Source organism: Trypanosoma brucei, chromosome 11, assembly GCF_000210295.1.
Source record: "Trypanosoma brucei gambiense DAL972 chromosome 11, complete sequence".
Lineage (NCBI taxonomy): Eukaryota > Euglenozoa > Kinetoplastea > Trypanosomatida > Trypanosomatidae > Trypanosoma > Trypanosoma brucei.
In genome coordinates this window covers 2,513,348-2,536,660 of record NC_026744.1, presented here as the reverse complement: position 1 = coordinate 2,536,660, position 23,313 = coordinate 2,513,348, and the positions used below count along the sequence as shown (strand labels likewise).

Sequence of the window (23,313 nt, the reverse complement as noted above, 5' to 3'; positions counted from 1 at the left end):
ACTTACTTCAGTGTCCCAGCTTCTCCTTTCCCAGCCCTTTGCCTGCCATGCTGCGGTTGTGTCCACTTGTACGGGCAGCCGAAAGCAGCGGAAACCTCATCCACCGTATGAGGGACGCCTCAGCAGAAACTCTGGCACCGTAAATGACGAATCTGCAACATGGCTGACGGTACCTTGCTTTACTGCACTGTCCGAATACCTCGCACGCATAATACCAACCCCTTCGTCAGGACTTCCCATCCCTCTATAGTTGTTTCGCCTAACTGCCGCACCCCCAGGGGTTGTATTCACAGTGGTAACCTCCTCTCGGTACAGATACACACGTCTCCGAGCCAACTCCTGCGCTATGAGGGCAGAGAAATCACCGTCTCCCGCCTGAAGGGCGAGATGCATCCGCATTACAAGTTCTTCATTGCTCAGTCGGGAAATATCACTATTTGCCATGACCCGTAAGGCATAATACCGAGGGAACAATTTCAACATAAGCCTTTCCCACCAACTTGTTGGTGTGTATGTCAGCTGAATATGGGAGGTGTAGGGAGCCGCCAAGCCAGCCTCGTCGACTCCGCCGTGCTGTGCGTCGCGGTGGCGCTCCTGCCGTTGTTGCCTTTCATGAGCCTCTTTCAGAACTGTGATGAATGCACAATCCTTTCCTTCCCAAAGAGAGGGGTCGTATGGCGGTGCGTCCTGCTTAGGGGTCCGTCCGACTGCTTCTCCCACTGAGCGATACATGCGTGCGTAAACACTAATGCGTACCGACGAAATTAAACTTATATACGAGTGAGGAAAGGGGAGAACCAACTCAAACCCTACTGGGCAGCTATTTAAACCTGCTGCTTGCCTATTACTAGATGCACACGGGTGAGAAAAATGAGCCGCCAACCTTTATAAGGCCTGACCCCTTCCCAAAAAAGTACAAAACCAAACGACGGGCATTATTGATACAAAAAAAGAGAGGTTGAACAGCAAAGGGAATCGACCAGAGTGTGCAATATACACGCCTGCTTTCCCACGAGCACATACAAGGGAAATGCAGGGAAGAAAGTCCATTTTACTGATCATTTGTTCTGTTCAGAACTCTTAAAACAAGCCACATCACCACGTCACGTTCCACGTATTCTTGTTAATGGTTTTAAACGGCACACGAGCCGTTTCCCTCCTTTGAACCTCTGCACCGCGTTTGATACGTGGCGTGGTTTTGGGTGCCCCGGGGTAGCGACGCTGCCGGCGGAGGACTTTAAAGAATATTCTCTTCGCCTTAGCATTGGGTGGAAGGGGAACCGTGTGCCCGGCGTAACAGCTCACTTCGCCATCTTTAAGTGTTTTGGCGAGTGGTTTCTCAAATAGTCGCAACCTCATTTCCTCCTCATCTTGTTCCCGGCGGGCCATATTCCGAATCAGGTGCCGTGATCCCCAACGATGTGCTTTGCGCACAGGATCTGCACTCTCCGGTAGAAAGAGCGGCCCGGTATTATAGTCCCACGGCTTGACATCCCCAACAAAAGGTAGGACGTGTTCCTCATTCACAAACCCAACACCGTCTTGAAATCCTTCGTATATGTCTTGCAGGGATGTGACGTATCCAGGATCGCGGTTTCCAAGCTCCCACATTGCATCGGGAGCGGGAAGGGTAAGAATATCAGAGGAACCAACACAACGAGCTTGTTTCATGAGCTCTGTAAGAACAACATTAGCGTAGCTGCCACGCTCAAGAGAAAATTCAAGCGTCAACTTGCATGACTCAGTGTCGTAGTCATACCGCAGGTTCATTGGTTTACGAATAATAGGGCGCGGTGGCTCAAAGAAGTCGTGAATCCCCAACCTCGAGTGGCGGCTGTGCCATTCCAGGTGGTACTTTTGACACACCTGAAGAAAATACTCCCCTACCGCGTTCTGCGGCAACCGCATGGAATTGAAGGAGAAACCAGGATGAATAACATTCATAATGGACGTTCTCTCTCTTTCTTCCTCAGTTTCAACGAGATGAATACCCTGTCGGTACCAGTCAGTCCGTTCTTCTGGTGAGGTTTGCACACGCCGCAGCACCTCGGGTAGAACCATATCACCTTCCAAAACCTCTTTACCACCGAAGTGGTGAAGCCGAAGTGTTAGCACTTGGTTCCACAAGTAGCTACAGAGACGCTGTGCTGTGAGACGCCGACTCATCACGCTCAAATCAAGATACGCACCTTGTAACTGCAGAAGTATCAACTCTTGCTTCTTGCTCACGGGCCCACCATCGGTAGCGGTCAACGGGGCACCAAGGGAGGGACATGCAAGAAATGGAGCCGTATCCAATTCACTGGGTTCTATTGCGATGGATCGAAGACGGCGTACGATATTGCGACGATACTCGTCTTGTACTGGGTTCGGATATTTTTTTTCACGCTGTAGCAGTTCTCGGAGTGTCAGCTCACGACTGGTATACCCGAGAAAGCGGAACGCGAAAGCTAACCAGTTTTGATTTAGTATAGCGAAAGCAGCATCATTAGTCCCACCAAACCACGAGAACCGCTGGCATCCGTAATAGTTCGGGAACCCATGCGTCTGGAGCTCGTACACCGCCTGTTGAATGCATGCCTTTGGCACCGTCACATCTCGAAGGACAATTTTAAAGTGATTACCGAACAGCCGCCCAGGAAATAGTGGTTCCGTATGATATGAGAAGTCGGAAAGTGTCATCGCCCACTTTTTCTTGCGGAAGACACGATTTGCTTCTAGCGCTGATGCTGGAGTGACATTTTGCAACCGGACCCTTTGCAGCGTGTCCCCAATGTAGTCCTTAATACCGGCTACGGATATACAGGAGGGGTGCATTCGAAGAGTTTGAGCGATGTTGGAGAGCGCGACGCTGTGTGCAATATGCTGCTTACGGAGGTAGCACTGAAGGTAAAACTTCCCCGTCCTAAATTCGCTCGAATCCTCATCCTGGCCGTTTCCCTCTAGTCGAGATTTATTTCGTGAGGCTGCGCCAGACGGATTACCCGTTAGGGGTTCCACCCCCGTTCTTTTGCTATCTCCCTCGCCGCTATCTTCCTTCATTATTTGTTTTAACTGCCCTCCTATATCGACGGTAAAGAAACTGTTGATGCGGTTTTCACCGCTAGTCGTGCTGCCACCATGCACATATTTGGTATCTGATTCATCAACTGAACGAAAACAATCAGGAAGTGCTGGAATAGTCCAATCGAGCTCGCGGGAAAGTGGTTTGCCATCTTCTCCCTCACTATCGTAGACCATTTCCGTGACCAAAAAGTCCTTCCAATGCTGCCGAAAAATTCCCGAGAAGCCCGGTGCGTTCGGTGAAACGAAGGCACCCATGCCAAATTTGTACAGGACCGCTGCTTCATCCCCGAACAATGCGGATGGATGCTTCATAATAGAAGCCATTTGCGCTTCTTCCCTCGCCATGATTTCTTCATCTCGCGACGAAAGCTCTCGCTGCTGCTCTTCCCACTCGCGCATCATCCGTTGCATCAGCTTCAAGGGAGAGAATGAGAAAATCCTACTGCATCCATCGCCTGCGGTATTGTGCGCCTTCGTAAGCTCCCCGCCATAGGGTGACGGAATAGGGTTCAAAGGTTCAGAGAGTTTGTTTAATCGATTCGCATTTCGTTTTTTATTGCTTATTTTGCCGTTGCTACCGTCGACTGCGACCTTCCTGGTACACTTCGTGGAGGGATCGCTGAAAAGCCCGAGACGGTAGGTAAAAAAGTCGATAGCGTGGAGCCTGCTCGGCTCAAGTTCCCATATCCATTTTGACTTCACTGGGGAGCGAGTTGTCCACCCCACCCTCATCTTTGCAACAAATACACGTGTAAAATAAGACAGTGGGGGAAGGGAATAAGAGAAAAATGCAACCAACATCGGGACATAGGCACATGCCGACCCAACACAGTGGCGTAAGCCGAGTGAGCCCAGAAGACTATTGCCCGCTGGGTATTGAGCACAAGCACAACCCACTTGCAAGTAAAAAGAAAAAGAAAAACATTGCCGGAGACCTGTGAACGTACTAGACAAATCATCAAACTACATGCTCGAAATCTCGCCGAGTACGGCAGCATATGCGCTACGTATAGAGCCAACGTACAACCGTCAGCGCACCGGAGCGAAGAAGGCACAAAGTCCCACCAGGTGCAACCACGTATACTTTTCTTCTCTTGAAGCCGCACCCTTATCCGTTATATATCTACCCACTTCCTTCTTTCCTGGCCACCGAAATCGCGCGATGTCAGCTTCACCAGGTCAGCGATCACGGAGGTGAAAGTTGGTTATGGAGGTTACTGAGAGGATATACCTGGTGCAACCATCATACTCAAAGTTTTTACGCACTGATCGCTCTAAGAAAGCAGTCTCGCACCGCTGTCCAACTTGTCACGCTTCTGCAGCCTCCCACTTGGTGGTGCTCCCTCTTTCACCTTCCTTGACAGGTCAGTCCCATTACTGAGGGGCCTCATTCGCGTATCACCGACGCCTTTAGCCCCGCGGAGCCCGGGTCGGCCGGGGGCGCCTTCGCCGTGGATTCCTCCGACTATGTTACGCGGCCCTGGGGAAAGAGATGACATCGTAGTGTTAGGTGAGTATGGCCCTGCTTGTGCAGGAGATGAGCCGTGTTGATTTGCGGACGGCTTTGCGTGGAGTCCTGACTGGTCAAAGTCCTCCATCATTTGTTGGAGCTCTTCCATCAACCAGCGCTCAAACCCATTCATCACGCCTATATTCACATAACCCTTCGCATCAACGGACTCTTCCACTGCAGCTGGATGTGTGCTCCACACACCTGGCACGCTTGAGTCGCCCTCATCATCGTATAACCACCCGCCCTTGGGGGTTAAAAGTAAAAAAGGTTCACGCACTGCCTCCTCTTTTGGGCAGTACATAGGCCGTAGTCCTCCTGGGTACAAGTTCTTTGCTAAATCGAACCACGCAAGAAGTGCGTCAGCGTCTTCACTACTCACTCCTTCAGCGCGGCTAAAGTTGGCGGTGCCTCCGGGGCAAGAGTGGCAGGTAGTGTTCGTCAGCGAGACGCAACAGTTGCAACGGCGGCAGACAAACAAGTACAACGATCCCACGACGCGCCACGCCCACGCTTCCACTTCCTTTTCATGCCACGAAAGTGGGGGAAACTTGATATTTGCCTCTTGCTTGGACGCTACATGGGTTTTGAGAAGCTCACCCCGGTGACCAACTGAATTCTTAGTCACGCGGGGGCACACAGGGAGCCTAACATTTTTATACCGCCGCTCTATGTGTTGTAGTTCCTGTTGATCAAAAAGAGCACCACAGAGACCACACCACCGAAGACTACTGGGACGACCCTCCCCGAAGCGGTCGCACAACATGTGTCGGATTAAGGCTGTCAGGAAGCGGCGGTTTGGTGAGTCCTCCGCATGCCAGTCAAATAGTTTTAGAAAGGCCCTGGCGACATCGCCCTCCGACATCATGCTTGCAAGCCTCGCCAATAGTTCCCCAGTAAAGCAGTCCATGTTCACTCCCGAGAGAATAACCTCCACTAGGTGATCCTTGATGTAAAGGAGGGTCATTTCAACTAACTGTGTCATGTGCAAAAAGTTTGACGACAACGCTAGCGACACGGCATTCTTTGGAGTAAATGAACGTTGCTTCCCCTCCACGTAGGCCATAAGCCAAGAAAAGGTGCTCATGTCACAGTTGACATGGAGTGGTATGGGGGGCTTCTCTTCTTTACCCTTTCGCTTCAACGGCTTGGTGGCCTCGTGAGCCTTTGTCTTGCTGTTTTTCACGGAGCGTGCACCGGTCGATGACGCCCTATCCAACGACTTCTCTTCCCGCGACTTTTGGCGCTCTTCTTCGTCGAGGTAACATTTGATGATAGGTGTGAAGTACGTCATGGACGACTCGAGCAAATGCAAATCACATCTGAACACACGCATTTCGTTCGACTGCTTGTCATAAACGCTCACCTCTACCAGCCGCTCACACGTACCACGGGGCGACTCGCAGCCATCATCCATTGTAGAGCTCCCTTCAAACCTGTTTCCCATTCCCTTTTATCGGTGCGAACCGGGTAGCAGTGACAGCAGCGATTTCAGCGAGCAAACAGTTGTGAGCGAAGGGGGGGGGACAGTAATTTACAATAATTGCAGCAGTTTCACTAAATACTAAAGAGTTAAAGACAAATAATGGAGGGTGAGAGCAAGAAAGGTGTTTAGTAACCATCACGGGAACCGAGGATCTTCCACCATTCGGAGGTGTCCGCTGCCGCGACCACAAAAAAAAAAAGGGCGCACACAGCAGGAAGGCAAACTCAAAGGGGGATGTCGTTTGGTGAGGTGGAAACGGCGGAAGTGCGTGCGAAGGATTTAACGTGCATCTGAGAGATTCACTTCATGTGTGGACGTCAAAAGACAGAAAATGCTTATAGAGAACCGTGTTGGCGGTTGTCCTTCCACAATACGATGGGAACGGGAGGAAGGAGAAATCACCCACCGCGACAACCTCTTCATGTTTGTAATGAAGACCGTCTGCCCCACTGCCATGCTGATCACCAGAAACGATATTGGTTAGGCCCCTTGATGTGGATGGAAGCTTCTGCGGGTGAGTATAATAAACCACGGTCCGGCCACTTCGCATGGATTGCTCTAAAGCAGCAGCCGCAGTGGCTTCAGAATCTCCCATACTATCGATGCTATACCTTGCAACAAACCGGTGCTCTCGTCTGTTTTTCCTGTTATCGCTCCTTACTATTTCCCTGTGCTGTACTTTACTACTACAGTCAAATGGTAGGTGATAAATACAGAAGCCACAAAGTGTGCAGTATTGGAAAAAACAATATAAGCGGTGTAGGAAGTATCGGAGGTGTGAATTACACATGTAGGTGTTTTCAGTGGGGTTATGCATATGCATATGCAAGCGCAAATATATATATATATTTATTTATATTTACGAGTGCGTGGCTATGCAATCATGGAAAGTGTGATGTACGATTCACTGAACGGTTTCGACCCTTCTTGTCCTTCCCATCCGTCTCGTGGCTCCAACAGGAACTCTCTCTAAGCAGTCGTGGGGGCTTTACGTTCTAAATTATGCAAATGAAGGAGCAAAAAGCAATCAACTTTGAAAAGTGATTTACTTTTAAAAAAATAACTAGTTACAAAAAAAACCACAAGGCAGACAAAAAACTGTGAGAGTGGACAAAATATTTCCCTACCCCCGTGGTAGGTCGCTTTCCGCTTCTCGAAAGCCACTTACCATCGCCTTCTCTCCTTCTAAGGTTTCTTCTCCCACCGCCCTTTCCCTTTTCCTTCCAACCTTCACGTGATTATTTTGTTTCCCCAACCTTCTTTTCTCGACTCATCGCCGCACCATTCAACTCTTATGCATATGCGAAAAGCTGCATGCAGAACAGGGGACGATATAAAAGAAGAATGCCAGCTCTTCACAAAAATAGAATCGCATAGTTTCCCCCCAAATTTCCTCTCTCCTCTTTCATGTAGTACCGATATCACGATGGCAGGAAGTAAGTGAAAACGAACGAAAAGGTAAGTGTGTGCGGGGAACCACCAACACCATGGCAACCAGGAAAAAAAAAAAGGAAACCAATGCGATGAAACAACTGTAGAGATAATTATGTGCCGCCAGCCCCGAAGTCACAAGGACCGCGCAGTCACAATCGCACTAGTGGATTCTTTTCATGATGAAGCCACTGCTGTCGTTGCCGCAGTTTACGAACCTAAAAAAAAAAAATACTTCACCCCACTTTCAACAAGTGGCACCGCACCAACCCACCCGAACTAGAATCAAAATGCAGAAACAAAAGAATTTAACTCATCCATATAAAATTAATGGAAAATATTTTCATGCGCCGCCCACTCTGTCACAGGTGAGATGAGCCTTAAGGGAAAGTGAATTAGAGGGATGAAATCGGGCACACGATCGAGTTGGAAGGGGGAATGCCAACAGCAGCAGCAAATCAAAACATTGCCTAACAGGACTGCGTAGGTAATAAATATGTATATTCATATCCATATATATATGTATATATATATATATATATATATGCACAGTACACTCCCATGAAATTCTACAGGCTGGGAAATATCCTTCCTGAAGGGCTCATAATTTCGTCAACTTTAACAATATTCACCCTCTTCTCTCACGGTGTCCTTTACCGCCAATAAGGACGAGTCAATAATGATGATGATAGTGAAAGTAATGAAAACAATAATAACAACAATCGCTCACACAAAAAAGAAAAAAAGCAAAAAAGAGAAGAGAAGAGAAGAGAAGGGCCAGCAAAAGAAGCAGAAACACTGGAAAAATAAACTGGAGTGATTCTTTATGATAGCCTATTGAAATGAAGGAGAAACAAGGGAGGAGAGGGGAAATAAAAAGAAGAGAAGGGCGAAATGTTTTCTCTTTTTTTTTCTTGTTTTCTTTTGGGATTCTTCACGATACTCCACATGTTCAACTTGTTGTGCGCCCCCTTTCTACAGACAACTCCACCTGCTTCAGTTACCTCTTTTACATTTATTCTCATTCCTTTCCCTTGCTTCGACTTCATATCCACCCTTGACACACCTTTGCGTGTGTCGTAATTCCACCTTTTTGAAAGACGTTAGGCAATCACAAAAAAAAAAAAACACGGCAATGTGTGAGAGAAAGGGTACGGAACTGCGAGACACATAAAAAGACTGATCACGTCCCTCCAAAATCCGCCCATTCAAACTGAAATGGATGTTTGTGTTTGCGTATAATATGCTGGAATTCATTTCCAATGGTTGACAGCGCCCGTGGCACGTCGAAAGTAAAGGAAGGGACATGCAGAGCGATAGAAGAAGACGGGAAAGAGAGGGATACGTGAAGGCGCACGTACACAAAAAAGATACGAAGAATGCAAGATACATGCACAATTCTAAGTTTGTATATATGTACATGCAGTGCAGCAAAACAAGTTGGAACCCTTACCATCGTTTTCCCTCTTCAAGGGTGCGGTTAGTTGGACCGTTAATCACTTGCCCGTGCTGTCTTCGTAACAGCGAGCGCAGTGACTACTGCAGCGACCTCCACCTTGCGTACATCGTCCCTATCTCCCCCTTTCCTTCCTCCATTCTTTATTCCCCACCTTCTTTCCTCAAATTTTACGTCCCCTCAGGCTGTTCGCCTCCTTGCAACAGACTCAACAACGAAACTAACTGCGCACACATCGGAACGGCGGAAAGAAGAAGTTCATCATCATTCATTAACTTCCTAAGTGTGTGCATGAACACTGTGTTGAAACGAGGGTTGCACCGCTCAATCTCTGAGCGCACCACGAAGGCATCTACAACTTCCATTGTCTCAACGAACAACTCGCGGGTTGGTAATAGTTTCTCCAGTGCTTCCCGCAATCTACCCGCAGAACACCTGAGACTTTCCGCAGCGAGACGATTAGTGCCTGGCACACCAGCTGTGCAGCTTGGTTTAGTCGCGTCTTCTCCCAGAACGGAGATTGTCCGTGAATTTGATTGCCCCGCCCTGTTCGTTCCTGACGGATATGTACCGGACGAGGTTTCACTAGTTTGGTAGGCCGTCGTGCCACTATTTTTGCTACTGGAAGGATTTGCACACGACACAGTGGTGGTGGGTGCACTTTCTGTGACCTTGTATCTGTCGGAGGGATTGGCACGTGAGTGCGGCACCTTGGGGCTAATGCCACGGATGCGGTATATAGATGCTGAGCGCTTCGGTGTGGCTGATGGTGGTGTCCGCGGGTGTCGTGTCGCGCTGTAGGGTCTTGGTGTGCTTCCATGCACCACCGGCCCTGCCGCTGCATGCGTGAGTTCATCCGAGAAAACCCTCCTGTGTGTATCCCCTTCACTATTAAGTGGTTGTTGCTTTGCTTTCGTGTCTACATTTGGTGACCGCCCCGGTGGTGGTGGATTTTTTGGAACAAATATTGCCACACCATTGTGTTCGCTATACGAAGTGCTATCGTCTTTTGCGGCGGTGCTCTGCTCTCTCCACTGCTTGATGTACTTCCGAATATCGTGTTTCATGGACTCATCTTGGTTCTTACGGATTTCCCGCATCCTATTTTCATGAACTCGGTGCATGGCATGGGCCTCTCGCTCCAGAGCCTGTTGCCTTCGCTTTTTTTCTTCCAATTCCAACCTATGGGCATTACGCGACCGCTGAGACGGAATGTTATTCAACATTCTGGGCATCGCAAGGTCCCTGCGCGCCGAGCTCGGCACGCGCTCAAGAGTTCGATTTTTTTGTGGTCCGGTAAGCGTTGAAGAGGACGCGCGCCGACGGGGAGATGGCCGAGCTCCACCAGACCTGTCCCGTGCGTTTGTTGCCTTTGCATCTCTCCTCGCTCGCGGTGATACAGCTCCACCAGTTGCTGGCGTGGGTGATGCCGGGCGTGACCTTGACGTTAACGGGGTTGAGTTCATCCGTTGCAGCTCCTCAAATTGCTTCATCGCTTGGTTGTACCAACTTGGTTGAAGCCTGTTACGCCAGGCATGTTTATGCGTACTTTGGGTCACCTCATCGAAGTTCGTCTTACTAAGGTCGGTGGTGAAGGTGTCATACTCATCCAACGATGTCATTCCGATCGGCTCCTCCATAACTGCGGAGCGCGGAGTGAGAAATCGTTCATACGATGTCGGAGTATTCACATCCGCAGACGACAAGCATGAGATGCTGCGTTCCCGTGTGATTTCCCCCAATTTTCTGTTAACCTCTTCAATGTTAGGTCGCTTCCTCATTATGGGGTTCATCATGGACGCAATAAGTGTCCGAATGGCGGCTGATCGACGATCAAATGAGGCGTTAGCTGCTAACAACTTCATTCCTACGAGTCCTAACTGCCAAATATCGCTTGCTTGGGTGTAATAATACCGGCCGCGCAGAACTTCTGGTGGGTATTCGTGGTGCAATTTAACACCATACGTCTCACGCTCCTCAAGCCATTTGAAGTACAAGACGCGTGGTAGTGGCAAACCTACGCATACCTCTTTACCGTCGTCCACAACAAAAATACGATCAATTAAAGGTCCATGAAAACATGCCACCCTGTTGTTGAGGGGAAGGTTGTGGACCTGTTGCACGACCCGCGCTATATTTCGCATCCACCTCAAGGCAGTAACCTCATCTAAAGGACAGGAGATTTTCTCGTCAAGGTACTCCTGCAGTTCCTCGCCAAGGCAGTAGGAACTCACGACACTTATGGAGGAGCTCTGCCGCATGGCCACGTACAACTTAACCATATTCGGTATATTTGCCGAAGCAATAGCGTTGTACGTCTCGAGTGTTTTGTCCACATCGGATTCCGCCCACGAGGTGACGTTGATTCGCTTAACAACGCGGAGTTCCCCTCCAGCCTCTGTGTCCTTTACAAGAACCGTGGAGGAATTCGCATTTGAGCCCAATACCTCCTTTTGTAGCATTTAGCCAAGCGAACTCAAAGGTGCGCACGAGCAAAAGTGTGAGCAACAGAGTATACCACTAAACTTCGAAAAGGTAAAAACAAAACAAAACACCGACACTATCCTGAAAACAAAAACGAAATAAAAATGTTCGAGTGCTTGTGTATATGTACAACGAAGCGAATATAACCTAACGGATAGGTAACTTTTCCCACAGGTGGGAAACGGAACAATCCTAGTCACTGAAATTGATTCTGACTTCTACTTACCTAGTACTATGCACAGGATAATCAAGAATGATAACGAAAACGAAGGCAAGCGTGAGAGTTGTTATACTCAAGAATTGAATATGCCGTGTGTGACCCTGTGTGAAGGGAAGGGTAACGGTCATCAATAATATGGAAATACTAGGCGATAAAAAGGATCGGCCTTTCGTGGCCAGAAAGTATCACCAGAAACATCCTCAGTGGCGACACCACGCTTCACACACACAAACAAACTTCTGTATCCTTCTCAAAAGTTACCTCGGTGATGATTTCTGTTAGCGTCAACCACTCGCCGCAAACCCACGCGTTCTGGACTCAATGATGCTGCGCCCATCCTTCCGTGCATGCGGAAGTCACAACCCAAGAAATTCCACGCTCGGTATGCTAACCGGTAGCTCAAGTGTCACCATCATCAATGTTTTTATTCGCGTGATCACAACAGTGGATTCACGTAATGTTAGAGTTCTTCAACCTACGCGCATAACCTTATCACCAACAATCAAAAAGTAGTCCTTAAGTTCGCCAAGCACCCTCTTCAACCCGTGGCGGTAGAAGTGTCTTTGAAGAGGAAGCGGGACGCGACGCATCAGCTTGTGCGCTTCAATACCGCCCTGGGGAATAAACGAAAGAACCATCCTCACAATGTCTTCGTTCTTTAAGTGCAACGGCTCCAGCTTTGCTCGCTGAACCACCATCACAGTGGGATCGTCGGGGTAGGGCCAGGTGGCGAAGTAGTCGGGATACAATGCCAAATGTTCTACAAGCTTCTCCAGCTCCTTTGGCAGTGCATCCCTTATGGAGGGCGGAACGAGCGACATCACTTCACTAAGTTCAGCACACTGCATAAGCGGCAACGCGTCGTACAGCTCCCGTACGGCCCAGTCAGCAGAACTGCTTTCCTCCATTGTGGCTGGTATCTTTAGTACGGGGTCACTAGGGGAGAGTGAACTCATCATAAGCCGCTGATCCATAAGAGTTTCTGCGCAGGGTTCATACGTTGGCCGGAACTTGTACACCTTCATGCTGTCCACAGATACCACAATCTCCTCGCCGTGCAGCCGCAAGAAACGCGGGAAGGAGCGACATTTTGCTTTTACCTCCGTTTTTTCTACGTTAGTAAGTAGCGCGTATAGTTTACCAGTCGGCACAATGGCAGCTGCCTTCTCTGCCTCTTTACTGTAGTCCTTTCCCTCGGCCTGTGCGTCCACCAGTTGCTTAACCTTCTCGTATATAGCAGGTAGGGGTGAGGTAGTAGCGTTCAAATCATCCAATGAATTTGGCGCACTGCGAAACGGCCGAACTCGCAGTTTGGAGTCAGTGATCTGAAAATATTCTGGGTATTTCTCGAAGAGACCCGTTACCCCGAGACGAGGATCAAAGGAGGGATGGCGGGAGACGATATCTGACACATCCTGCAGGACGGTAGCTATTGGAGTGTATTCGATGGGCATTCGTGGCACTATGAATTGAATTAAATTGGCCTCTGAGTGTCGTGGTGGCCTTCGACCGCGGGCGAGTTGGCTCAATATGTCATTGCTGCTCAGTCCAGTGGTGTAGCGAGAATCAGCTGCACCCCGCTTAGGGTGTGAAAAATCGGGGCGGAGCCGGATTTCAGTGTTCCCGTGGCTGGCACGTATGTCAATGTAGTGACGGAACCGCTTGAGATAATAAAGAAAACTACTGTCAGCAAACTGCTTTGTAATTTCAGACGGCAACTGGTCGGCTACCATCTGGTGTTGTACAAAGAAGGTTGGAATGAATTCAATTAACATATCCAACACTTCAAGAGTTGTTTTCGCACCCGCACCACCTCGCGGAGGCAAGCCCTGCTGCTGCTGCTGCTGTGAAGCTGGACCGCTTGCACGACCAACGGAAATGGGAGGCGGTGGCGGCGCAACAGAAGCTTTGCTACATCCATTCCCCTTGTCACAACTGCTTGCACCTGTTGTGATGCGCGAGAGCAGGCTCCCCCTGACAATAACACTGTCCGATAGATATTTCTCTATGTACTGAAGGGGTGTCCCCTCACGCTCCATTTCCTTACGTGCTGCCGAAGGAAGAAGGTGGATGACGCTACTTATGTGAACAAAGGTGTTGCCTACAGGCAACAGTGGAACAAGGAGCGCGCGGATTTCCCACGGTGCATAACCACCAGCATGTGTGAATGCACCGCTATTTCCTCTGCGAAGGTTCCCGATCCCTACAGCGGTACTTGCATCCATGGTATCTGAAGCGTTCCTTGGTTCTTGCTGTGCATTAACTCCACCGGGCTCCGCTATGGTAGGTTGTGCGATCCCCTGAGGCATTAGCTTGCGGTCCTCATCAGAGAGAACCAAAGTCGACTCGGTTGTGGCTTGTGATGATGTGCTTACGCGTCTCTGGGTGTTTGTGATGCTAGAAAAAACGATCCTTCCAGCAGTTGCCGTCATCCGCTTGACGGGTTTTACAAACCTCAGCGCACTGGAGAGCATGCTACACGATGCACAAAGAGAAGAGTGCCGCGGTCACCTTTTTCTTTTTACCTCTACTTCTGTCGTTCTCTTGTCCTAGAAATTCGTCAACTTGTGACCAGAGAATGAGTAATAGCACATGAAGGTAAGAGTTCGTCCGGCAAATGGCAATAACAGAGGGGTGTTTCTGAAAAAAAAAAAAGAAAAGGATGCGCTATGAGAAATCGATACCCCGGACTGTACAGCAGCCGTGCCACGGCAGAGAGATAGAAAAAAGGTGCCGCCAGACTGTCCCACCTTATCAGTCACTAGCAGCAGATGGAAGCACATTGTACAGCTCCAATAGTGAGATGAGCGTGTTTGGGTACATTGGAGGCAACAGGGAGGAGTAGCAACGGGAGAGGCCCAGCAACAGCCCATTATTTAACGGGGCAGGGAAGCGTATAGGCAAGAGATTAGCAGGAACCCGTCCGTTCCCATGTGAGGACGGTTTGTGCGGAGATGTCTTCACCTGGGAGCGCGTTACACGCGGTAAAAAGTTTTAACACTTTAGCCCCATTTTCTTTCCTCTCACGAACTTCAAAAAAATACTTTTGTGTACTTCCTGTAAGATTCGGACAGAGGCAGCCGTGAAGCCTGTGAGTAATGATATTGCTCCCTGGCTTGATCTGATACTTTCCGAAACTGCCCGCGTACGAGTTGCACATTTCTACCAGATCCTCTCTCACGGCACGATCCACGAACTGTTGCCGCAAATGTGGACGCATATATGATGTAAGCTGCATGCTGAACTGACCCTCTGGGAAGTACGCTAGCACTCCACACACCGCACTTCCCCAAGGATGCGTGATCTTTCCATCCTCCGTTTGCATCTCCACCTTGACAACATTCCAAACGCCGGTTATATCCGGTGGGTTTGTCACTCCGTCAGAAACCTCTTCCTGCTGCTGCCCTATCGGCAGATGCGGCGTGGGCGGCGTCCCCTCGCTCACATGAGCAAAGTTACTAAAGCGATTAATCAAAAGGTCAATTGTAGCACGTGTCACTCCAGGAGGTTTGTATATAACAGCCCACTCTGCCGTGAACTTCCATTTGATGTATTTCATATCATTTCCCATAAGATCAAGCTGTATGGGGGCAGATATTTTTTTACCTTCGAGAGCAGCCCAATCGATCGATGCAAAGTAAGGATGAGCCTTTATTGCCCCTGCGTCCTGCAACCTTGCTTTTGGATGGCTTTGAAGCAGTTGTTCAATGAGTGAGGCGGCCTCTGGCGTGAAACACGGGGCTGTGAGGTCCAACTCCGCCTTCAACACATTGTTGTAGATTTCACAATTGTACGCCGAGTAAAACGGCGTCTTCCCACTCAGCATTTCGTACAGCATGACCCCCGCACTCCACCAATCCACAGCCTTCGTTTGGTACTTCCCCTGAATCGTTTCTGGCGGAAGGTACTCCGGACTCCCCACAAAACTGCGACGGCGTTGCCGTGAGAAATTCATGCGTGCCAGTCCAAAATCTGTCAGTTTAAGATGTCCGTCTTCTCCCAAGACAATGTTTTCGAGCTTGACGTCACGATGGGCAATGTCGTGACGGTGCAGATGTTGGAGTGCGAGTACAAGTTCAGCAATATACAAACGGACATCCGATTCAGTTAGTTTGAGTTTAGGGTAAACACGCGAGTGCATGTCTCCACCAGGGAGGTAGTCCAGTACGAAGAAAAGATGGTAGTCAGTCTGAAATGCGAAGTGACATGTTACAATGTACGGATGCGAGGGTAAAGAGGACATGATATTCTTCTCCTCCCTGATGTACTCGATCATTCGCCGCTTGTGAATAACACACTTGTTGAGCACTTTCATAGCATAAACCTTGCCATCTTCACGAAAGATAACTTTCATCACTTTGCCAAACGTGCCACGTCCCACAGTTGTAACTAACTTAAAGTCAGAAAGTGTTACATCTGTTCGCACGTGGGACGTACTACCGAGTAAGTTCAACGGGTCCAACGCACCACCAGCAGGTGCGCACTGAAGTATTGGTGTTGAAGCCATGGGAGTTGGGGGATATTGGGGTTTACAGGTCTTTCGAGCAAAGTTTTCATAACATTGAACACATGATCTAGCGACCTCTCCTTCTTCAAGTTCGACTGGATGCAAGCAGTCGCGACAAAACTGTTGCCTACAGAAGAAACAACGATGCGGATACAGCACAGAAGAAAACTCAGCGTTACATTGCCTGCACAAGGAGCCTGGTGGCGGCACACGCACGTCCTCAGCTTCACTGTTGTCAGCTGATGGTAAATCTTCACATTCCTCACCGCTCTCTACGGTCTCTCCTGGAGGTGATTTGCAGGGCTCCTCTTCTTCGTCCCCGACACCATCATCCACTCGATCACTTTCACCAACAGCAGATGGCCCAAGCATAGAAATCGATTTATCGTTGAGAGTTGAGGCCGCCCCTAACCGGCTCGCACTCCCTTCGCCGTTCCTGTTTTCCAAGTGGAGATCTGCCAACGAGTCTGGCGTTGCAAAGCCAATTAGTGGTCGTATGGCCCTCCTTTGGTGCTGCGCAGGAACCGCGCCATCGTGAAGGAAATCGTAAATCACGGTTTTAGCAACATAAAATACATTCCCCGGGACGAGCAACTGGCGGAGGTAAATTTCCAAGTGCCTCCGCCGTTTTTCTACGAGGTCGATTGACTGGTTAGTTACTTCCGTCCAGTGGCTACCGCAGAGGACAGGAATGACCCCGTAGTCACAGTGCCTTGAGGATCCGCGTGAGCATAGTTGTTTCAGACTCTGGTCAAGTGCCTTAAATTGCTGGTAACGCCGAAACACCTGCCACGTCATGTTTCGTTTTGTGCACTCAATCACATACTCAACAAACGTCCCCCGCACCCTGTACTGCGGAATCTCTACGGATGTAATGTTGTCTGTCATACTAAGCTCAAGTAACGACCTGTGATCAGCGGTACTGAGTTCCTGCTTCCCCTGAAGTTTCGTGTCATACCGGAATAACTTGGATAGCATTTCAAGAACCGCCCGAGTACGGTTTTTTTTAAATAAATATTCGGGTAAAGAAATCGGTATACGTATATGTATGAATGGAAAATGGTGCAGATAGAAACCTCCACAGCAGCGTGTTAGACAATTGGCTTCCTTGTAAGGTTTCTGCTGAGTAACCCTTTGGATGCCGTGGCGCACCTGGCGTTTCCTACAGGTGGAAAACTACAGTGGTGTTAACAACGCATGAGAAGTATAACACACACATAAAAGAAAAGAAGAATTAAAACAGGCTGGTGGCGCAAAACGAGGTTGGCGGACAGTCGGCAAGATGCAACACCATATTAAAAGCAAAAGAAGGATGTGCAATACGTTATTTTATCTTTAATGTTTTTGAAGTTTAAGCACAATGTTGCATGCACAAAACGCGACCGACTTCCATAAGCAACAGGTTAGCCACTTCCTTATTATAAAATATACAAACAAAAGAAGTAAAGGAAAAGTACAAAGAAAACGAAAAGTATACACCGGGGTTTCAAGGGAAGAGGGGGGGGGGCGGTAGGCAGATTAGCTTCATAACTGACACCACGTATGGAGGCGCAAAGATTAGTACGGAGATAACGTATATCCCTTTTTGCATTTCGCGTCATTTTTAGTCGAGCCGAATCTGCCAAATATCCAGCCGGCCAGTTCGGACATTTGTTCCCCCCGCGCCGTTGCCAGTGCCCAGAGACATACAATATCCCACATGCACACCCGTGCTCAGTGGGCTGATGTTGAGAAAACAGTAGTAATGGTGAATGATAACACCGAAACGAAACGTATACAGAAACTGAATCTCAAAAACTTGGGGAGTCACCCTCACGCCTGCGCCTTATGAGACGAGCAGCCAAGCGGATACCCCGTGAAGGGCTTCCACACACACGAAGACATTCCACACAGCTCGGCGCCGCAAATCGTACACGTGAACTGCAGGGGAGACCCGCAAAACAAACAAGTCCATAACGCCGAGTTCCGCCCTTTGAGTGTCAAAGGATCCACCGCAACTACCTGATGACGCTCGTTGCCGCTTTTCCTAAGAAACTCCTCAAGTGAAGCCTTATATTTTCGTAAAGCTGCGTCTGAGTGCTCTCCCATAACAAGTTCTATGTTCCCCTTCGCAATGTGGGCTGTGCAGAAATTCATCTCCGCCTCACAACCGTACACAACCTCTACAGAAACATTGAAAGACTGAGTGACCTCCTCCTTCGGCTTATCGGGCGCGTCCACACTACGTCCATCCCCAACGGTATTCTCTTCTTTACACTCCGCCACCTCTTCATCTTTTGTTCTGTCGGTTTCTCCACCCGTGATGGTTTTGCCCAACATGTACTCAACGAAGCTAAGGGACAGGTGCCTGTACATCGTAACAGTACTTATCATCGGACTGTTCACGTAACCAACAAGTACAAAAGGAACACAGGTCCAGTTATTAAACACTTCACTAGATTCGAGTGTAGCTGTGCAGTTTGGGAGACTTTTGGCTCTCGGATAACGGTCGGGCACAAGCTCTCCGTCAACATACACTTTGATCCCAACAAAAGTGTCGCAAAGCGGCCGGTCGTAGACTTGTTTAGCAAAGTTCCACAGTCTGATTTTCTGCTCATCTGTCGTTGGGGCCTCAGGAAGTGTAGAAAGCGCCCCCGGCACTTCCCCTAGCGTTTGTCCAGAGGGTGAACACGCTATTTGGTAGTGGCATACACGCAGTCTCCACTGATGCTCAATGGAAAGTGGAGTGCTATAGAGGTACGCCATGCCGTACACATTGTCCTTGCCAATAACTGCCCTTGTGAGCAGCGGTGGGGAGTTGCCAGGGAACTCACCCAATTCCGAGGCGCCAACAGGAACGGGGGTCCCGGCGAAAACGATGTTTCCCCGCTGCTTTAAGTGAAACTCGGTAAATGCCATACGTGATGTTTCACTAAAGGTTTTACCATACCATGAGTCTGTTGGGACAATGGGAAGTGCCGTGTTGCTGGCATCCCCTGTAAACCCGTGCTGACCACTGGGAGTGCGATCACTAAGGTCCTGAGGAGACATTCGCACTCCACTTTGTTGACATCCCATCTTCTCTCTTGTCTCTCTTTCTTGCGTTTCCTACTCTGCAGACGGGCGTATATATGCAGCTGGTTTGAATTGGCATGAAGAGGAAGGAGATACTGAAGAAGCATCTTATTCAGTGGGGTGTCGTATCACCGCCACACGTACAGTTATCAACTTACCAACCTCACTCTCACTCTCACATCCACATATAATTTCCACACAACAAATAATGGGATTCACATTTCTTCCTGCCATCAGCTCGCTTTTCTTATCCATTCAGGCGCCATCCTATCACATGGGCAGCGTGTAACGGAGATATGCCTCCAAAGCTTTACGTTTATTCGCATGTCTCACGCTCTATGGTTTAACTGACCCGTTTGGATGATCAAAAGGGCAGCAGAACATGCCAGCTGCAGGGAAATATTTGTCAGCCCTTGCACTGATGCATACTCGCCTACAATTGACCGACTTTACACCAGTACCTCGATTGCGCTAAGGTCTGTTAGTGCATCAAACGCATCACCTGTGGATAATCGATGAGATGCACGTGCCGATGGAAGTGCGGGAACGCACGGATATGCAGCGGGAGTAAAAGGTGGAACAAGGTGAGGGTTTGTGGGTGTTGGAGAGAAACCACAAATGTATGCAATAAATACACAATAAAGACATGATAACATGGGGAATGAAGGGGGAAAAAAGAAAGCAGTAGAGAAAGGTTCACGGCACCAAAAACAAAGGAAACTGCAATACACAAGAGTTAGCAGTGTAACCGCAGCCGTTAGAAACCGACTAAATGAAAGGTAGTTGATTTATTTATCATCGTCGGCTTGCGCTCTGCCAAGTAATTGCACGTGCACAAGTAGTATTAACAATCTGATGTTATATATATATATATATATATATATATATATATATATTTATTTATTTAACCTTTCGATAGCGAAAGAAGTAAAAGACAAACATACGAGCAAAGGGGAGGCACACCAGCGCTTTCACAAAAACCACTTTTTTTTTTTTAAAAAAAAGACGAATGGGGTTGGATGAATGGAAGTGAGCAACATGGCAATGCTAAAGGAAAAAAGAAAGCATAAGGAAATGACACATCAGCGCACAAAGTTTCACAGGAAGTTTGCCATAAAAATATCTACATGATTGTACGTCCGTAACCGACGCGTTGCTTATTGGTTTCCTAATAATTAACGTTCTGACTTACATTTCATTTCTCTTAGTTCCGCTCTGGGTTTGACAGCGTTGTGTCCAACCCCTGTGAAGGGTTACTTAGACACACAAAAACAAATGAACCAAAGAAGGGCACAAAAGAGGAAAAATAAAAGAAAAAAAGCAAGGAAAACCTTCAGAAACACACACACACACGAAAAAAAAGTAAGCTAAAAAAGTGCTAGGAGAAAAAATAAATAGTGATTACAATCGTTACAACAATAATTCTAAAAATAAATATATGTGCCTTGCCACCCAAAGGCTGTTGCGGCGGCAGGGGGAGGCAGGTAATCGTGTGAGAGGGTGACTTAGCGAACAAACTTAAATAATAGTAATGGTAGTAGGGAGAGAAGTTCAAAAAAGAAAGGAAGGGTGAAGGGACGTTGGAACAAAAGAAAAAACGGATGTTCGCCTGCGCTTTGCACATCATTATATGTCGCCTCCCACACGTAACTCTCCTCCTCAATTGCAATGGCGTGTAACATGTTTTCGTCTCGTCTTTTTTTTTTTCCGCCACTCATCATGATTATATTATTATGCATAAAACTTGGCGTTGAGTTACCTTTCTAACGCCACTTTAACCTTGTACCGTCTCACCTACACATATACACGCATGCATATGTTACTTCCTGTGACCAAAAACAAAAATAACGTGATCAACCGGCAACGCTATCCTACTCTATTTTATGCACCACGCGTGAAATTACGCGAAAGCCGCACAAATCCATTCAGAGCCTCTTTTCTTTTCCTCTTCACTCCTTCTCTACCTCCTCGATCGCACCGTTTCATTCCTTGTTCTTTTTTTTATGTATTTTCCCTTCAGTGACAAACTCAAAGGGGTTCCCTTTTCTACTTCCCTTTGCATTTCTTTTTTTCTTTGCTTTTCTCCTTCTCCTCCTCCTCTTCCAAACCAACCCATTCACTCGCCTCGACTCTACCTACGTTAAAGCGATCACCCCCCCCCCCAAAAAAAAAAAACTAATAGTAACAACCCAAAAAGCATATTCACCGTTTTCCCCACGTAGTAACTATTCCATAAATGATGCGTTAATGCATAAATTAACGATTGCACACATTTGTTAATTTTCTACCCAGGCCGTAAGCACCGCGTAGAAGGGGAAAAAGTGGAAGTTTGCTGAAGGAAAATTAGCAAGCCACCACTACGGTTTTGATAGAGCTCCATTAGCAGTTTCCATTGTTTCATTATCCACGTCGCTGCTGGAATCAACGCTGGCGAGCGTCCGTTTATTTCGCTGACAGCAAAAAATTCCTGCTAATAAATAAACGGCGGCGCTAAGCGCGCCAGAAACAGAAAGGGCCACTGCACAACCGACATCACACAGCTCCGTGAAGACGGGGCCCTTGCCTGGGTCAAAGTTGACTGTGTACTTCACAATAGGAGCCACAAGCTCAGCGTTACTGTCGATAGTCCTAAGGATGTCCTGAGCTGTTGCCATCCATCCTGGGGGCCGAACCATAAGATTAAGTGCATTTGCCTTAATTAAATCACCGACCCATGTATCTGCTTCACCGAGGCCGATAACATACTTCACAATAAGATTAGGGCCACCATGAACCATGGTAAACTCACCATCAATTCCCACATACTCACGGAAACACTTGTGCAACTCGTTGCCAAACTCTTTGTTGAAACCACTACCGATTTGCAAGTTTTCACCTCGTGTCCGGTCATTGAAAAGCACAGCGAAGTTCCCAACAAAATAGGCCGCTACAGTAACCAGCAATCGCCGCGATCCGTTTGTTACGGGAGCGTAACCAATCTGCCGAGGTGCGGGCGTTGGAAAGAGAAGCGGGCCGCAGACATACATGGGCACAGAGCCAGCGAGACACATGTATCCACCACTTCTCTTGAAGAGGAAAGACATATACTCGGCACAATCCGTGTAAAAGGGCGTGTCGTAGAAGTTAACATCCGCGGAAGCCTTGGTGAGATTTCTGCTAATACTGAGCAGCCCGCGACAAAAACTGCTGTTTGTACCACTGTTTGTCCTCCACTTCTCCGGCATCCGTGACATGTCCCACATCGCATCTTTGGCAGCATCTTCATAACTCCTCGATGCGGCCCAAATGCACATCGTCCTCTCCCTTGCGCAGTGGTGCAGCAGGTAGCAGTTTGATACATGACCACTGCCACACGCGCCACCCGTCATACCATTTAGGGGTTCAACTCCCTTACTGCTTAAATTCCCTGAGAGACACTTACAGAAGTTTTCTGCGCACGTGCCCACCTGTTCAAATCCGCACTTCTCCGCCTGCGTGTACGATACGCCCGGAACGAGCTCCCGTCCCAATGAGGTTGGGGGAAAAACTGTACTCGTGTTTGTGTCCGATGGCGGTGGAAGATCGTCATCATCGTCCAAACCATCCGGTGGAAGGCCATCGGGTGACAATGAGGGGTCGTCCCCCGGGTCCAGTCCTTCACCACCATCATCCAACAGTTCTTCATCGTGATATTCAGGCAGTCCATTCGGTTCTTCATGATCGTCAGCACTACCACTCACTAAACGGAATTTTTCGCTGCCCAGGGCTAACAGAAGCATGAAACATGCTGTGCGAGGCAGCATATGGGAAGACTTGTATATTTTTTTCCCTCTCTAACCTTCTGCTTTCGTGTGACTCGACCAGAGAACAGAAGGTCGGTTACTGACTTCGTCTGTTGCTGCGGTCAGGTGGTATGCCGCACGTTAAATGTAATAGGAGCAGTTGTGAAACTTTCACGACAACAGAAAGAAGGAGGAAAACCAAAACATAGGCAAGGGGGCTGTTTACCTGCGTAGTTGCAATCACTCATATTAAGGGAAAGGATGAGGAGAGAGAAGTTCATGCTTTTAAAAATTCCAGTACACTACTTTTTGTTACTCCTTTTTCAGTGAGTACTTCG

General features: G+C 48.4%; 10 protein-coding genes across 10 annotated transcripts; 1 reads left to right on the top strand and 9 right to left on the bottom strand.

Annotated features, from left to right (window-relative positions):
* Positions 1-96: 96 nt before the first annotated feature.
* TbgDal_XI10440 (hypothetical protein, conserved) lies at positions 97-732 on the bottom strand (the record flags this gene model as incomplete). The annotated part of the gene is made up of 1 exon (XM_011781887.1): positions 97-732. The coding sequence occupies one exon, from the start codon at positions 730-732 to the stop codon at positions 97-99; it is 636 nt and encodes a 211-aa protein (XP_011780189.1).
* Positions 733-1,095: 363 nt separating this feature from the next.
* On the bottom strand, positions 1,096-3,867 carry TbgDal_XI10430 (tRNA pseudouridine synthase, putative; the record flags this gene model as incomplete). The annotated part of the gene is made up of 1 exon (XM_011781886.1): positions 1,096-3,867. One exon carries the CDS (start codon positions 3,865-3,867, stop codon positions 1,096-1,098), a length of 2,772 nt encoding a protein of 923 aa, XP_011780188.1.
* A 473-nt stretch (positions 3,868-4,340) lies between these two features.
* Positions 4,341-6,023, bottom strand: TbgDal_XI10420 (hypothetical protein, conserved; the record flags this gene model as incomplete). The annotated part of the gene is made up of 1 exon (XM_011781885.1): positions 4,341-6,023. One exon carries the CDS (start codon positions 6,021-6,023, stop codon positions 4,341-4,343), a length of 1,683 nt encoding a protein of 560 aa, XP_011780187.1.
* A 345-nt stretch (positions 6,024-6,368) lies between these two features.
* TbgDal_XI10410 (hypothetical protein, unlikely) lies at positions 6,369-7,061 on the top strand (the record flags this gene model as incomplete). Its single annotated transcript, XM_011781884.1, has 1 exon — positions 6,369-7,061. The coding sequence occupies one exon, from the start codon at positions 6,369-6,371 to the stop codon at positions 7,059-7,061; it is 693 nt and encodes a 230-aa protein (XP_011780186.1).
* Positions 7,062-9,119: 2,058 nt separating this feature from the next.
* On the bottom strand, positions 9,120-11,411 carry TbgDal_XI10400 (hypothetical protein, conserved; the record flags this gene model as incomplete). Its single annotated transcript, XM_011781883.1, has 1 exon — positions 9,120-11,411. The coding sequence occupies one exon, from the start codon at positions 11,409-11,411 to the stop codon at positions 9,120-9,122; it is 2,292 nt and encodes a 763-aa protein (XP_011780185.1).
* A 712-nt stretch (positions 11,412-12,123) lies between these two features.
* Positions 12,124-14,127, bottom strand: TbgDal_XI10390 (hypothetical protein, conserved; the record flags this gene model as incomplete). Its single annotated transcript, XM_011781882.1, has 1 exon — positions 12,124-14,127. One exon carries the CDS (start codon positions 14,125-14,127, stop codon positions 12,124-12,126), a length of 2,004 nt encoding a protein of 667 aa, XP_011780184.1.
* A 75-nt stretch (positions 14,128-14,202) lies between these two features.
* TbgDal_XI10380 (hypothetical protein, unlikely) lies at positions 14,203-14,526 on the bottom strand (the record flags this gene model as incomplete). Its single annotated transcript, XM_011781881.1, has 1 exon — positions 14,203-14,526. One exon carries the CDS (start codon positions 14,524-14,526, stop codon positions 14,203-14,205), a length of 324 nt encoding a protein of 107 aa, XP_011780183.1.
* A 35-nt stretch (positions 14,527-14,561) lies between these two features.
* Positions 14,562-17,138, bottom strand: TbgDal_XI10370 (protein kinase; the record flags this gene model as incomplete). The annotated part of the gene is made up of 1 exon (XM_011781880.1): positions 14,562-17,138. One exon carries the CDS (start codon positions 17,136-17,138, stop codon positions 14,562-14,564), a length of 2,577 nt encoding a protein of 858 aa, XP_011780182.1.
* An 834-nt stretch (positions 17,139-17,972) lies between these two features.
* Positions 17,973-19,217, bottom strand: TbgDal_XI10360 (hypothetical protein, conserved; the record flags this gene model as incomplete). Its single annotated transcript, XM_011781879.1, has 1 exon — positions 17,973-19,217. The coding sequence occupies one exon, from the start codon at positions 19,215-19,217 to the stop codon at positions 17,973-17,975; it is 1,245 nt and encodes a 414-aa protein (XP_011780181.1).
* A 2,354-nt stretch (positions 19,218-21,571) lies between these two features.
* Positions 21,572-22,996, bottom strand: TbgDal_XI10350 (hypothetical protein, conserved; the record flags this gene model as incomplete). The annotated part of the gene is made up of 1 exon (XM_011781878.1): positions 21,572-22,996. The coding sequence occupies one exon, from the start codon at positions 22,994-22,996 to the stop codon at positions 21,572-21,574; it is 1,425 nt and encodes a 474-aa protein (XP_011780180.1).
* Positions 22,997-23,313: the final 317 nt, after the last annotated feature.